Below are 14977 nucleotides of genomic sequence, written 5' to 3' on the forward strand. Positions count from 1 at the left end.
GCATTGCATCAGACTCTTAGCCACATTCTCATTTTACACATCAGGCTGGTAACAAACAGCACATGCATGACTTGTTGAGTCATTATCAAGGGAATTATTACATTCAAGCCTTCTTAGTCATCATTTCCACGACTTGGATCGAGTTCGCAGCTAACAATATCGCCTCATATTCTCTGCTCCATTTGACAGCCACAGCAAAAAAAAAAAACAAAAAAAAAAAAACAGTACATACACACCAACAACCAAACACAAACATTCGCACAGAGGAACAAGGCCTCTAACTACAGCTCAGGCAGTCATGATGGTGTGAAAGTTATAGATGATAGTACAAAAGTCAAATCAGACCAATGAGACAGAAAAGCTCTCAGTCAACCCAATTAATCATCGTCCTTAAAACACCAAATGTCTCTTACTCAACCTTCCACTCACACACTTCTTCAAAAATGTCAACAGTGTCTGTGCTTCATTGTGTTAATAGAAAAATCATTCTAGTCCCACATAAATCCCTCTTATAACAGACGTCCGCCTTTCATGATCAACATTCACTTTGCATTCATTGTTGCTTTCAGCATTGATTGCACTGATCTTGTGTGTTACCACTTGTCAAGGTGCTCTACGTTACTTCTTCCTTGTGTGAAAGAAAACATGTATATCCTGCAAAATCTCAGGCTATATTACAGTAGTCATGATTGAGTGAAAAGAAAGAGAAGCTAAACACAAAGCTGACAATAGGTATTTTAAAATTCTCTTAACAGTCAGCTCTTTTCTTGAGGAATCTTTCGCCCCCAGCGCTTGAGTGGCCCTCTATGCTGATTTTGACTTCCTGGGGTAGAAAGGAGGGCTTGGGCAGAGTCACAGGTGGCTCTTCTTCAGCTTTCTCAGTCTGGTCTCGCTCTGGAGCTGACCAGCGTCTCTTGCGAACAAAAGGTCTCTCTGGATCAGAACAGAGGGCAGATATGTCTGTTTTCAGTGGTTCCTGTCTTACTTCTGCCCCCCCAGAGCCTGCCAGGATTGGTCCACCTCTGAACATCCCCTCTGCCTGTTCTGGAGACGGTGATGTCACGAGCCCACCGGTTTGTCCTGCTCCAAGTCCAGAAACATGAAGTTTCTCCATCCTGTTGGCAGTGGAAGCCTTCATGAGAAGACTACCATTACTGCCAGGAGGGTTGGGATTGATACTGTTCGTCACGGTAGGATCCATGCAGTGGGACAGGTCAGAGAGTGAACCCATCTTCAGCTTGGTCCCCAATGCTTGACTATCTGTCAGTGAACCATTCCTCAAACTGCGGAGGGTCAGTGACACACACACGTCACCGACACACAGCTTGGCACATGACAACTCAAACAGTTGCGTGGTCCGGTCAGGACAGCAAGATGACCAGCCCTGACCAAAAACAAAGAACGGATACTCCACCAGCACCTCTACGCACACCTAGACAGGAGTATAAACACAAGAGACACATATTAGTAAGACTTTTTTGTCTTTTCTTTGAGTCTGAAATCTTCCTGTTGTACACAAAGACTTGAGTTCTTCAAATTTTTGAATAATGTCTTTAGAAACAACATGGAATACCCTAAAGATATTACTCAGAAACAATTTACCTGGGCTTTGAGCTCCCCCACAGAAAACTGAATGAGCACTGCATTGGGACTTTGTCCACAGTCTATGCGCTCCACAGTGCTGGAGTCAATCTTCAGCTCACTGCTGATCTCAGCACTCTGGATGAAGTCTTCTGTTTTGAGGTCCTCCACACGCTTTAGCTCCCCATCAGCCAGCTGGATGATAGAGCCTCGCATAAAGAAAGGAGGGAGGGCTACAGGAGAAGATGGGGAAGAGACAGAGGGAGAGGCTTGGACAGAGGAGGGAGAAGGAGTGGGAGCAGGAGTGGGAGCTTGGGATGGAGCAGCCACCACTGCGGGAGCTGGGTTTGAGGGCAATGCAGGCAAGGCAGCAGCCTGTGGTGGGGCAGAGGGCTGTTGATTTCCATCTGGGCCAAGAGCTTCACATTTAGATAGAGCTGTGGCCAGGTAGGCATGTGGCATGGCGGTGGAGATTTGAGGGGTAGTGGCAGTAATGGCACTGACAGTGCGACTGACCTCTATTTCTGTGCCATTGTTGGCACTGCTGACTGGTATGAGAAGGGACTGGCCACTTGGGATGACCAGGTGCTGTGGCAGTGCTGCATGGTAGCTGACAGTATGCTGGTTTGCACTGGTGATGTAGCCAATGATGGGAGGCTGTGTGGAGGAGTAGAGACTGGCTGGCAGTTCTTCAGGAGGCAGACTGGTTTGGATGACAGTATGAGGAACCGACTTGACGACATCTGAGGAAGAAAGTGAAGTGAACGAAGAAGCTCTGGATACAGGCTTCCCTAAACAAATGCTTCCTTTCTCAGTCTGGACCAGGGAAATTTTATTTGAGCCAGCATCATGTTCCACTCCATGGTTTGGCTGGGCGACAAGCACCAAAGACGTCTGCAGTCCTGCAGGGTTTTGGCCATAGTCAGCAGGTAGGAGGATATGTCTGGTCTCATAGCTCTGGACAGGCTGATGGTTGGCCCCAGAGACTTTGGCTTGTTTGACCACTTCCACTTCCCCATTCAGCACACTCTTAGCATGGCCTTCAGGTTTCTTTCCAGCTGAACCATCTGCATACTGAACCACAAGCTGTGATGGGGCAAGTGTAAGCGTTTGTGGGAGCACAGTTGCATGAGGGTGGAGCTGAAGGTGAGCCACAGGTGATGCGACTGCGTTTCCACTCACAGTCAAAGGTGTTCTATTGTCCAGATGGATGTACTGATTGGTTACTTGGGGAGAACTTGGAAGTGTGACAGGAGCCAACTCTGAAGGGGAGAGTCCAATTTGAAACTGCTGCTCCCCTTTGGTGCTGGGTGATATAAGGGCAGTGGTGTAACCATCTATCTGGGTGCGCTGTCCTACTAATGCAGAGCTATTAGGTGCAGAAGTAGCATTAGTTGGAATGATATGGGAGGAGATGTACCCAGCATAGGGCCCAGAGCTGATGAATTGCACATTGGGTCCCAGCTGGGTAAACTGGATTGTTCCAGCCTGTTGGGGAAGGGCTGCTGGATAAACTGCAGGCAGAGAGGCCAAGGGCACCGCAGAAAGGGTAGTTGCTGGGGAAGGGATCGACGTGGTAGGAGAAGAAGAAGATGTTGAGGGAACAGGACATCTTGGACTTTCTGTCTCTCTGGACTTGCAGCGTTCACTGGCCACACTTGCAAGCCAGGCCAGGTTTTCTGTGTGGGGACTGTCAGTGGGTACTGCAACAGGAGGTGTAGTTGCAGCTACTACAACTGGCCTCTGCTCCAGAGCCAGGATCTCACGCTTCTTAGGAGGCAGGCATCCATTGCTCCGCTCTTGATTGGCTTTCATTGTGCCCAAGATGTTTTAAAGCTCCTTTGTACTACTTCTCTGTACCTTTGAGAATATTTTCTCTGTGGTATTGTTTAGAGCCCTCCGTGTGCTCTCTTTGGCTTTGACTCGTTGTGTTCACTGATGGAGAACTCCAGCTGCCGCACAAGAGAAGATGGAGTCGTTCCAGCTCAAAAAATGAGCCCCACAAACTTCATGAGGAATCATGTTTGACCAATCCGCCTCTTCCACAATGTTGACAAAAATCTGAAAGCAAAGTAAACTTAAATTAATACATACATGCATCAATAAATACATTATTTACATAATAATGTTATTTTATTACTAAAATAATTTTCTCACAAGTCTAAAAATATATCAGTCAAAAACAGTAGACCCTTTTCACTATATATATATATATATATATATATATATATATATGTGTGTGTGTGTGTGTGTGTGTGTGTGTGTGTGTGTGTGTGTGTGTGTGTGTGTGTGTGTGGTACCTCAAAATTTTACAAATGTGAAAATTTGTTTCCCAGTTAGTTCTTTACCCAGTTAATTCTTTGCTCTGCCACTTGGTGGCACCAAGCATAAAGACAACATTTGACTCTATTTTTTTCATGCACCAGAATAAAGCTGTGGTTATCCAAGAGCACTCTTTAGAGATTCCACCTCCAGGATCTACAAGAACTTGTACTAGAACAAAATCTTTTCCTTAAGGTGTTAATAGTATAACACGCTGCTGAAAAAGTTACGTTCAGTGGCTTCCTTAAGCAGTTCTTGACTGTGATTTTTGCATCCACTGTCCTTAATGGTACATAGCCATGGTCATTTTCCAGGGTCTTATTTTCTAAAATACCACAGTTTTTAAAAAATGTTTGTAGAATCCCCTTCTTGTAATGTTTGTCCTTTGGAGTCTCAAAACGTGTGTTGAGTCTTGCTTGAAATATGTAAGCGTCACACCCATCCCCATAAAGGTACTCTGGGTCAGTAAGTACTGGAAAAACAACTTACAGTTGGATGAAAATTGATTTTAAAGAATCCAGCCAGATCTTATGGGTATTTTTTTCTGCAGATATATTCTATTCTGCTGTACACTCTCTGAGCAGCCTTTCAAAGTATAAAGGAACACAGAATTTACAGCAAACAATGAATAAGAACATTTTGGAGTTTAGCTTAATAACAAGAAGACTAAATGAAAAGCGAAACAAGTTCTTGGCACATCTGGGGAATTACCTTCACCGACACACAGAGGACATATTAAAGTACTAGTTTACAATTGTTACAAAATTATTTTCTGATAAAAAATTATGAGCATTTAATATCTGTAGAAGGTAACTCTATAGGTGTTTTGTTTAGTGTAGAGTCAGAGTGGTTGGTCCAAGAGACTGAAACTAACAGCTAGTTCAAAAGGAACCAATATCAATGTGGCCTACCATGTTAAAACAACTCTGATCTTGAAAATATTATTGTGGTTTATGCCAACTGTATTTTATGAACTAACAATTATGTTTGCATTAGTTGGTTGAAAAATATTTAGAAAAGTAATGAAGATATTTCATTATCCTCCAGCATGAAACGTGTATGCCTAAGTGTTTCAGGCTAGGGCAATTCTGTGACGCACAAGAACAGAGGTGTAAGCAGCAAAAATGTCGAGTTCATGCTGTTTTGTTAAGTTTTACCCCGCTTTATTTCACTAATGGGCAGCTGATCTGACTGGAAAAACCTTACATGTTCTGTTTTCATGTTCTCATGTACAAGTTTCAGAGAGGAAGATCACTGGTGGCGCATTGTCTCCTACCTCTATTTTCCCTGTAAATAATCATCAACCTCCATGCAAAACTCCTGAAAGCAAATATAGCAGCCATCAGCCATCTGCATAAACCGCTGTGATGTTTTTCAGATTACAGCTCAGACAACCTGCTTTGATCTTGATGCCTTGGATTAGCCATTAGAAAGAGACCAAGTAACTTGGATTAATAAAAAAAAGAAAGACAGCAAAGAGTTATCTACTGCAGGTGATTTATTAACAGCTTATAACCTTTCAACAGATCCGCACTTAAACAATCCTGAACTGTCCCTTTACAACGCAATTATTCTCATGCACACCTGTCTTCCTTTTTTTTAATTAAATTCAAACATTTATTTTCAATTTTTCATGAGCTTTTCTTTCATCGTTTCTTTGTCAGAGTGTCAGTTCCTTCCGGCGGGCTTATCTGTGGGTAAATCCACTGGACTCAAAGTTGTTCATTAGCCAGGAGCTCCACTGAAATTAACTCTCCTTATAAAGCACACAAATACACATTCATTTTTCTTCTTGTGCATTGAATTTAGAGGACCTTCACTTTACCATTCAACCACACTAGAGTGTTTTTATGTCAGTGGTTCACTACAAAAGGCAACCACAGACATGTTACATAAAGACGGAGGGTGGGGAGGGAAAAAAGCTAAAACGGAAGGCGACTTTGGATATGTTTTATTTGGAAGCTTCTACCTCTAGTGTCAGTTTCGACAAGGTCACTGCATCCACAAGCAGGGACGAGAACCTTCGCACAGTTTACAGCGGAGAAGATTCGGCAGATGTAACAAAGGAGGAGAGCAGCAGAGATGGAGCGAAACAGCGATAAAAAGAGAAGAGCAAATAGAAAGAAAAGGGGGAAAAGAGGCAAAAGATGCAGAGCTCTGTGGAAGGGTGTGTGTGGGGGTTGGGGGGCTGAAGAACGAGAGGAAGGTGATAAGAAACGGGGAGGACATAGAGGAGAAGATATGAGTTCTGCTTTTCCCTGACCCACATTGAGCAGCGCCTGCAGCATCAAGAGCGCCATTGCCCCCCCCTCCCGTTCCTCCTCCTTGCCGAGAGATCCCCGATCAGCAACGCAGCCGCCGCTACAGTCTGTCTGAGCTACACTGTGCAGCGCCGCTCTGCACTTTGGCAACAACCCCACCTCAGCAACACCGTGTCAACACTGTAATGACATCACATCTGAAGCGCAGGCATCTCCTGTGCTTCAAAGCAGTGCTGGCAGACAAAGCCAGCTGACACACCAACAGTTTGAACGGACCGAACGGCACTGTGTCAGCCTATAATTAGAGCGGTGACACCAACACACATAAGGCTTAGATGTTACTATGGAGAACAAAGGCGAGCCTTCAAGACTGTGAGCCACGCAGCATGGGAACCTTGACTCAGGACTGACACCTCTGAGATGAGTGTACAGAGGGATGACAACACAGTGGAGTGGAGGGGACAGGACGTGCTCTGTTCAGCTCATCAATCAGACAGAGATAAATGGACCACCATCCCCAATGTGTGGTCCCTTTTCTCCACACCAGAATGGCGCATAAACCTCCGAGATGGGTTTGTGTGGCTGAGCCCCTTTCTCTGTGTTGTCTCCAGGTGAGAGTCTCCCTAGCAGGGTTGTATCGCTTCACTTCTGCTGCAGTTGCCAGTTCCTCCAATAACACCCACCCACCCCCACCTCTTTCTTCTCTGCCACAGCCATGAGTCTTCTCTCATGCTCCCACTGAGTGTTTACTCCTTGCATTGATCCGTTGCTTCATAGCAATAACATTTCTCTGCAGGAGGGATTATGCAGTGGTGCACCAAGAAAGAAAACCATATCTTTCTTGACGGCATACTGAAATGTTGGGAAAGTGAGAGCAGACCAAAGGTCCCTGGGAGGGACATGCCAACTATACAATATTTGCCACCAGTCATAGAAACACAGTGATTACCCTGTCCAGCGAAAGGCTATATATAGAAAACAAAAACATCATTATCAATCTGAGCTCTGGCATGAAACAGAGAGGGGAGGTACTGTGCAGGACAATATGTACAAGTGTTTTAACAGTCAATTGCTGCATATAGACAAGACGTCACCTTCTCTGGAGAACAAACAAAACAGCTTTCAGTGCCACAAAGCAAATCTGTAAAGTGTAACGCTTTTTTTCTATTATTTCAAACAGACATTTTCCTGTCTGGCTGTGCAACAGTGCCGCCTGCGCCTTTAAGAGGCGGACCGTCCGGGTGGCAGCGACAGTAAGAACAGGCAGTGGGGTTCAGGCTGTTTTGTCTTCACAATGACTCCAGAGTTCTGCATCACTGCTTGGCACACTCCAATCGCACCGTGCAACAAGCAAAGGACGTGCGCACACACACGCATGCATGCAGGCAAGCAAACGTAAACAGGGTCAAATCCACCACTAGGGACTTTGGACAGATCAGAGGACAGATGCTGGGACTCCGGTCTCTGGGGGCTTAACAGTGAGAGCGCATGAGTGGAGTAGCAGGACAGAATTACTACTATGCCACAAATCAGGAAGAAAAAACACACCAACCCCCCCAGTCTCCTCCTCCCCCTAACTGAGTAATAGTACTAAGAATAGCTCACCAGTCTGTCCACAGCCACTGCCTGCAGATCATGTCCAATGATTCTTCCTGTCAGTGTCAGTTTGTGTCTAAGTATCCCAGGATTCTTCTTCCTGATTCTGTCCTTTGTGCAGCTGTCTCTGTGGATTCCGGTTCGCAGGCTTACCTGCCCTTTGCAACGAGGGCCAGTGGTAAAAGGAAGTTCCCCAGTGCTGCAGACCCCACCAAGACCTGCGTGAAAGGCTGCTCCACTGAGTGTTATGCAAGGCCACCAGTCCGCCAGCTCCCTCTCTCTGCCTAGTTGCTTTTCTGTCTCCTGCTCTCTGTGTGAGTGAGTGTTTCTGCCTCCCTTCCTTTCCCTCCCCATTTCCCTCCCTCCATCCCTCCCTCCTCCTGTTTCTTTCTCTCTCAGTACTCTACTGACACAGCTCCTCCCCCAGCCAACCTCATCAGCCGCATCAGGTATTCATTCAAAAAAACACACTCCACTTGGCTCGGCGCCCAGACTACGCTCACACTGAGAAGGAAGGGGCGGAGGGAGCAACAGACTGCGAGAGGAGGGAGAGACTGAGAGCTGGAGACTGAAATGCTTTGCTCAGACACCAGGGCTGCATGAATGTGAGCTACTGTGGGAGATTCGCATTGACATGTGCAAGCCCAGACAGTACACATGCATGCATGCATAGGATTAAAATGTTCTAAGTGTAATGCTCGCTCTCGTTCTTTTTCAAATATATATATTTTTTCTACTGAGGCAAATCTCTCTGTAATCTTCCATGTACAAGTGTGCCCTACCAAAGCTTTTTTTTCTCAGCTACGAAGGGTTTCAAAAAACCACCCAATGTCTTAAAGCTGCAGGAATCTTTCCCCCAAAGGTATTTCCTTCAGCGAATGGAGAAAATGGTGGTTACACCTCTCTCCTCCCAATCCAATGCCTTTCTCCTTGATTTTTTTCAAGCTACTCACACAGCAAGGTCTCGGATGGGCACCTCACCGATCGTCATCTGACTACATTGAGATCAACAGCCGTCTCATACTCCTGAAAGAAAACATTAACAGAAGAAGCAACTGCAAAAAGATTTTAAAAAATGTTCTTGCATTAGTGATTTATACATGGTTCTTCGCCTTCTGTGTCTGTGTCTTGTTCTGTGATTGACTGGCAACCTATCTAGGGTAACCCACCGTGTGTTGCCCATTCACCACTGCAGACAGGAACAAGCCACCCAACCCCCAACGATAGAAAATAATTTAATGGACTACAACGAGGAACTCAAACTCCAGCCTCTGAGGGTTGGATTCATGCAACTTTTAGATATGTTTCTGCCATTAAAATACTTGACAGAAATGATCAGTTCATTAACAGATATATGACAACATGCTCAGGAGGCAAGTTAACCATTTGATAAAACTCTTCTTTTAGCCACCTCCCTCCTCTAGTCTTCACCTAGCAGGCTTTTTCTGGCTACTCACTGGGTCCTTGGTATTTCCCCATTGTCTCATGTTCCTTTCTCCTTATGTTTCTTTGTTTGGTATAGCCAAGTCGATCACAGCGACTGTACTCTGCTGCTTATCATCAGTGGTTACAATGTCCAGTTGGATGGCCATTACCATTTTGCTAGTTTGTCTCTAGAAGTCACACGGTGTCTTAGCTCGGATATTTTTCACTACTTTGGTCGTAATTCCTACTTTGTCTTAGGAGTCTCTAGTTTGTATTGTACAAAGATGTCTCTGTATTCTATACAAGCTCCTTCTGTGTGGCATTCTATGTATTTAATTTCATGCCTACATCTTGGATACTGCATAGTGTGGTGAGTAGGCCTCTACAGCTGTGCTTCTCAAGGCCTGCTACTGCACTGCCATGAACAGCACTTCTGCGTCTTACATCAGTATTGAAAGTTGTAGCCATTGGTCGAATGTGGATTTAAATGAAACTTCAGCTATCTGTTGGTGGCACTGTAGCCCACATACCGGTTTGCTTTCACTCTTCATTACACAAAATAAAACCTGGACTCGAGTCTCAGACCAGGGGTCAATAATTAAGTCTGAAGGGGACAAGTCTAAGTATAGTCTGATGTCTTTTGCTTTTGTGACTCGAGTCAGAGTTTAAAGCTTGAGCTGCCATCTCAGGAATGTGGTTCTGCCTCCAGCTGCAGTTTAAACCTCCAAGTGTTTCACAATCCTCTAAATGGTATTGTTATCCCCCATTGCTTGTGCTACCAATTTTGTTCTTCCACTCAACGTTTTATTCGTATGACTGGATACAGTACTCTCCCAACAGCCGGCTTCTTATTTTAATGACCTTTTGTGGTCAGTGACAACCTGTCATGTCAACAGTTTCCCCTATGATTGTATGTAATAATATGGCCATAACATAATATTTCTGTATTAAAATTCCTAAATTCATTGGCCTTATGAAATATTCAATTTTTCCAGAAAACAGGCATTTTATTCACTTAATGCCACAATTAATACAAATCAGCAGACATAAATGAAGCAATTAAGCTACATTCTATATGAGTTTGACATTGTAAACTGAATTAGTAAAATAAATTATGTTTTGTATGTTACTGTGTAAAACAACTGTTTTGTAGGAGCTGCTCGGAGGTGAAACACAAATGTCCATAGTACTGGCACACAGATGTAGACCCTCATAATAATTGCTCATACTGTGTTTCCTCAGCTGTTCAACTTGACAAAAATTGTCCAGGGTGTTTTCACTGCCAAGCAGCTGTAGCTTCATTTTCTCCTATGACTCATATTTCTTCAAGAAAAAAAAGCTGCCAAGTCACTTTAAAACAAAAAGACGGTTCAGAGCTATACCCAATATTTAGAGAATTGAAAGCACCTCCACATCACCCTGCTGCATAAATATGTGGTCACTCTCAAGTGTCTCAAATAATACATTGTAGGTGGACATAAATGCCGTTTGGTGTGAGCAGAGAGCCCAAAAAAACCTAGTTTGAGTTTAAGGCAGCAAAGAGTTGGCTCTGTAAAGAAGAAAAACATCCATATTTACATCTTTACTTATAGTGTTTACTGTCGTCCAACCAGACTGAGGAGTTTTGTTGGCCCATATGAATGTATTCTTTTTTTATTTTGAGCCCAGTCAACTGCAGACTTTCCAGCAAGTGCTACATTCCACATCGTGGTGCAAACAAAATGAGAGGACCGTGAAAATTCATAACAAGACTTGTGTCATCTTACAAATACTAGACAAAAACAACTCTGAACAGCACTGGGCTAGTAGGAGTAAGAGGGAAGAAGAAGAAGTGGACTTTTTCAACAATTAAATGTCTAATTATGCTTCCATTTGTCCATTTAAAAACCAAAAGTGGCTGTGTAAGTGTAATCTTTATCCTTTCACATTTTTATGTGTTTTTTGGAAAGCTGCTGTCTAAAAAAAAAAAAAAGAAAATCAACTATGAAAACTAAAACAACTTCTAGCCGCAGCAGTTTATGTCACTACAAGATTGTCAACTGCACTGCAACCATAAACACAAGTTCATAATAACTGTAGAGTCACAGAAAAGCTTCACCAAAGCCTAATATAAATCCAAAGATATGCAGAATATTACCTTGAAATCACTGTGAGTCACACCGACAGTTATCCATATTTTCTGGCTCTGTGCACACTGCTTCCTTACCACCACTTACACAAAATAAATTGGGCCACTAACACTGGAGGAGACATGTCCAGACATGAAACACTGATCCCCATGCACATGGGACAGGAGAGCATGTGCAATGGCTGTTTCAGACAAATGGTTTCATAGATATGCTTCTTTTGCTGGAACAAAACAAAACAAAGCTTTTCAAAATCAGTTTGCGATGTCTTTTGCATAGATTTCGGCTGAAGGGTCATGTTAAGAATGACTCGGCTGCTGTATTTTAGATAAAAAAAAACAGATATGTGCTTGTGCAAAACAGTACGTGAAATATGATAAGGCTTACTATATATATTACATGATATTAACTAGGATTTTCTATTTAACTATTTCTGATAGAATGTATGTAAATCAGTCACTTATTTAGAACCAAATGAGCCATTTAGGTTTTTTTTGTTTGTTTTTTTTTTTCCCAATAAAACTAGAGCCTTGGTTGCAGAAGGCTTCACAGGGCAGCATACACCTCACACTTGTCTGTATTAACCACATCCACATAAACCTTCAGACATATTACAAAATAAATTATATAAATATTTGGGGGCTAAACTGTATATGTGTGTATAATTATAGTAATAAAACAACTGATATTGTAAAAAATAAAAAAATATAAATAACAATGAGCAGTTATATCTGAATAATGAGATTTTAGTTTGTCATCCACTCCTCAGATAACTTGTTCAGAAAACACTGGCTAATGTAAATATTCCTTAGTTTAACTAAGCTAGCATAACAGACTGCTGTATCCTAGGTGCACAAAGAATCATTACTGCAGATCCTTCCTCCCAGCACCTGTCAGACTTTCTGACCATCGCTGCCCCAAGAGGCTCACTAAGTGTTTACATTCATGCTGTTGTTTGCACACTCCTGTTGGGTTTTTATGCAAATATGCACACATGCTCATTTTGTAAATGTTTCTGTCTTTTCCAGTCCTACGCAACTCCACGTTTCTTTTTGCCAGAGTATGCTATTTTTAGTAACGGTACCATACCATTTTTTTCTTATGTTGGGAATTTTCCCCTGGTGCGCAGTTATAATTTTTATTTTTATTTTGTTATAAACATGCATGCTCCCACTTACCTTAACTTGCTGCTGTTTCCCCACTGTGGGACAATATGACACTTCTTCTATATTCTGAAATTATAGTTGAATGGCATATTTTCCAGAGGTAGATTAAAGTAAATTTAGGTGCTTTTTAAGCATACTGTATTTTTTGTATTTCCTTATTTAATAAGGATAAGAATAAAATAAAATGTTATAGTAAATAAACAAGTTTGATCAAAATTAGCTGAGCGCTTCTTGCGACCATAGTGGCATATTGTTCTTTTTGGTCCAAATGTGGTCTCTACTTATTTATACCTATGTATTTACCCAACTAAGTAATTAGCTATCTAATAAACTTAAAAGATATAGTTTGTGAGAGAAAAAAAACAACAACTTCCGATATGCGAAAATGCCACTTTAGAACAAACGTCAAGACAAAAGAGCATCCAGGGAGAGACACACATTAATAAGAAATAATAGAGAGTTTGGTGTGTGTTGTGGGCATAGGGGGGGCTTGTGGTCGACAATCTGAGGGGTAAATAACCTCAGCTCGCTCCTGTCTGAGTGCAGGTCCATCTCTGCCACTGCATACTCCACACTATGTGGGGAGAATGTGAAAGCAGTTACTGCCATGGAAACAAGAGGCAGCTCCACAGCCTCCAGTCCCCATTAGGAAGGATGGGCGGCAACGTGGCTGCAGCTCAATGGTGGTGTAGCATGACACTCTGAAAGAACCTATTGAAAGCCAGTGAATTCAGTAGTTAATGAAAAGAGCAAAGGGACAGCAAATCCTGTAGGCAGGTGATACAGAAATCACCTTCCTTTGTTGAAATTGTGCTCCAATTATATTCATGAAAACTGAATCTACTTTTAACAGTTTCAAACAAATAGAAAGTTTGTTTGTAAACTTTGGTTTTTGTGGACTATTGTGAAAACTTGTGATGTCAAAAAGCAATCTGACAGATGTAAGAGTGTGTAGCTTCTTTTTTTTTAACAATAAGCAGTAGCTTTGTCAGTATTCTCTGTTGATTTCAAGAAGTTGCCGCACTTACTGAGGCCTCAAAAAATGATGTAATCTTCACATAATGATGTATTTCTTACCTTGGGGACTGAATCTTGCAAAACACGTATTAGTGCAAAAATGATTCATACTGTAGTTGAGCAAATAAAGCCTGATGTGGAGGAGTGGATGTGCAGTATTCTAATAAACCTTTAACAGAAGAATGATTATTAGTCCTTTTATTGTTTTCTGCGAATACCCTACAGACAAATGCCAGCAAACCACAAACCTTGACATTTTGACATTGTATTTTTATTTTTTTTTAAAGTAATGATTCCCAGTCAAATACTAGCTGTGGTTTTACACTAGGATACCATTAGACTGGCTTCTTTAACTCTGTTTTATGTACTCTCCAAGTGGCGAGAGCCAAATTCAGCAGAACAAAACAGATTTCATCCTGAGTGCCAAGACTCTTTTCATTCAGCTGAAAATAGCAAGCCACTGCTTACGCACATCTCCAGAACATAGTTTAGGCAACTAAAGGATCGGGTGGGAGTGATTTGTGGAGGAGGAACACAGCCGCTGAAGGAACTCAGTAGGGTTGGTTTGAGCACATGAACCAAATGAATCAGACACGCACCAGATTGTGCAAAAGGAAAAAAAAAAAAAGAGCAGAATGAGGAGCCAGGAAGCAAAGTTATCGTTGGCTTTTAATCATAGTTCTCAGAGATGTTCACATGAGATTTGGAAGATGGGTTATAGGAAAACATTTTCAGTAAACACATTCTGTTTTTATTCGGTAACATTATGTCATGACGCAGCGAACACAGCTTGTAATGAGGTTATGTGTTGTATCCGTTGTTACAAATGCCACGTTTAGAGTTAGGAGCTGAGTTTAACCGTGATTGACTGAAACGGCCTCTGCGACCTCGGCCCAGCCCTGTTTTCCTTCTCTCACCCAGCAGCTTTCATATGGTCTCAACAGAGGCTACTCTTCTCTCTCCTGTTACAGTTAGACCACAAAACATACATGCTTAACAATATGAGTGTTATCAGGGGCGGATCTACTGGGGTGGCATTTGCCACCCCAAATGAGAGCCTTGCCACCCCTGTTGCCACCCCAGCTGGCAACTATGAATTCAATAAATAGTTATGGCAAATCGGACATTAAGCGCATGTCCGATTTGCGCTTAATGTCCGATTTGTTATCAGAATCTCTTTTTTCCGATAACATTGAATGCAACACAATGTAAACTGACGTCATCAGCTTGAATTTACCAAAATTAGTAACTATTGTCAAGGCCCTCTCTACTTTGAAGGCAGTATTATGTGAGTAAAAATGTCGAATTTGAACAGCGCTTGTTATCTTCCCTGCGTTCAAGTTTTTTCTTCTCTTTGTGGCGTTTTTTAAATAAATGAAAGTGTGCAGTACCGCCACCATCTGGTCTGGAGTGTGAACTGGAGCTAATGCCGTTGATTATCAGGTTTTACATCACACATCTGAAAATGGATTGGGTACTTTCT

At 42.6% G+C, this 14977-nt stretch overlaps 1 protein-coding gene across 2 annotated transcripts; it reads right to left on the bottom strand.

Moving 5' to 3' along the window:
* Nucleotides 1-8073, bottom strand: atxn1b (ataxin 1b). 2 transcript variants are annotated; one of them, XM_017309644.1, is made up of 3 exons: nt 7914-8073; nt 1603-3642; nt 1-1432 (listed from the first exon to the last, which is right to left on the bottom strand). In XM_017309644.1, exons 2-3 carry the CDS (start codon nt 3394-3396, stop codon nt 749-751), a joined length of 2478 nt encoding a protein of 825 aa, XP_017165133.1. In that variant the 5' UTR covers nt 3397-3642; nt 7914-8073; the 3' UTR covers nt 1-748. The 2 variants fall into 2 exon arrangements, with proteins under 2 accessions (XP_017165133.1, XP_017165132.1); XM_017309643.1 differs by having other exon boundaries at nt 7770-8073.
* Nucleotides 8074-14977: the final 6904 nt, after the last annotated feature.

The sequence above is a fragment of the Poecilia reticulata genome, linkage group LG16 (genome assembly GCF_000633615.1).
Source record: "Poecilia reticulata strain Guanapo linkage group LG16, Guppy_female_1.0+MT, whole genome shotgun sequence".
NCBI classification, from domain to species: domain Eukaryota; kingdom Metazoa; phylum Chordata; class Actinopteri; order Cyprinodontiformes; family Poeciliidae; genus Poecilia; species Poecilia reticulata.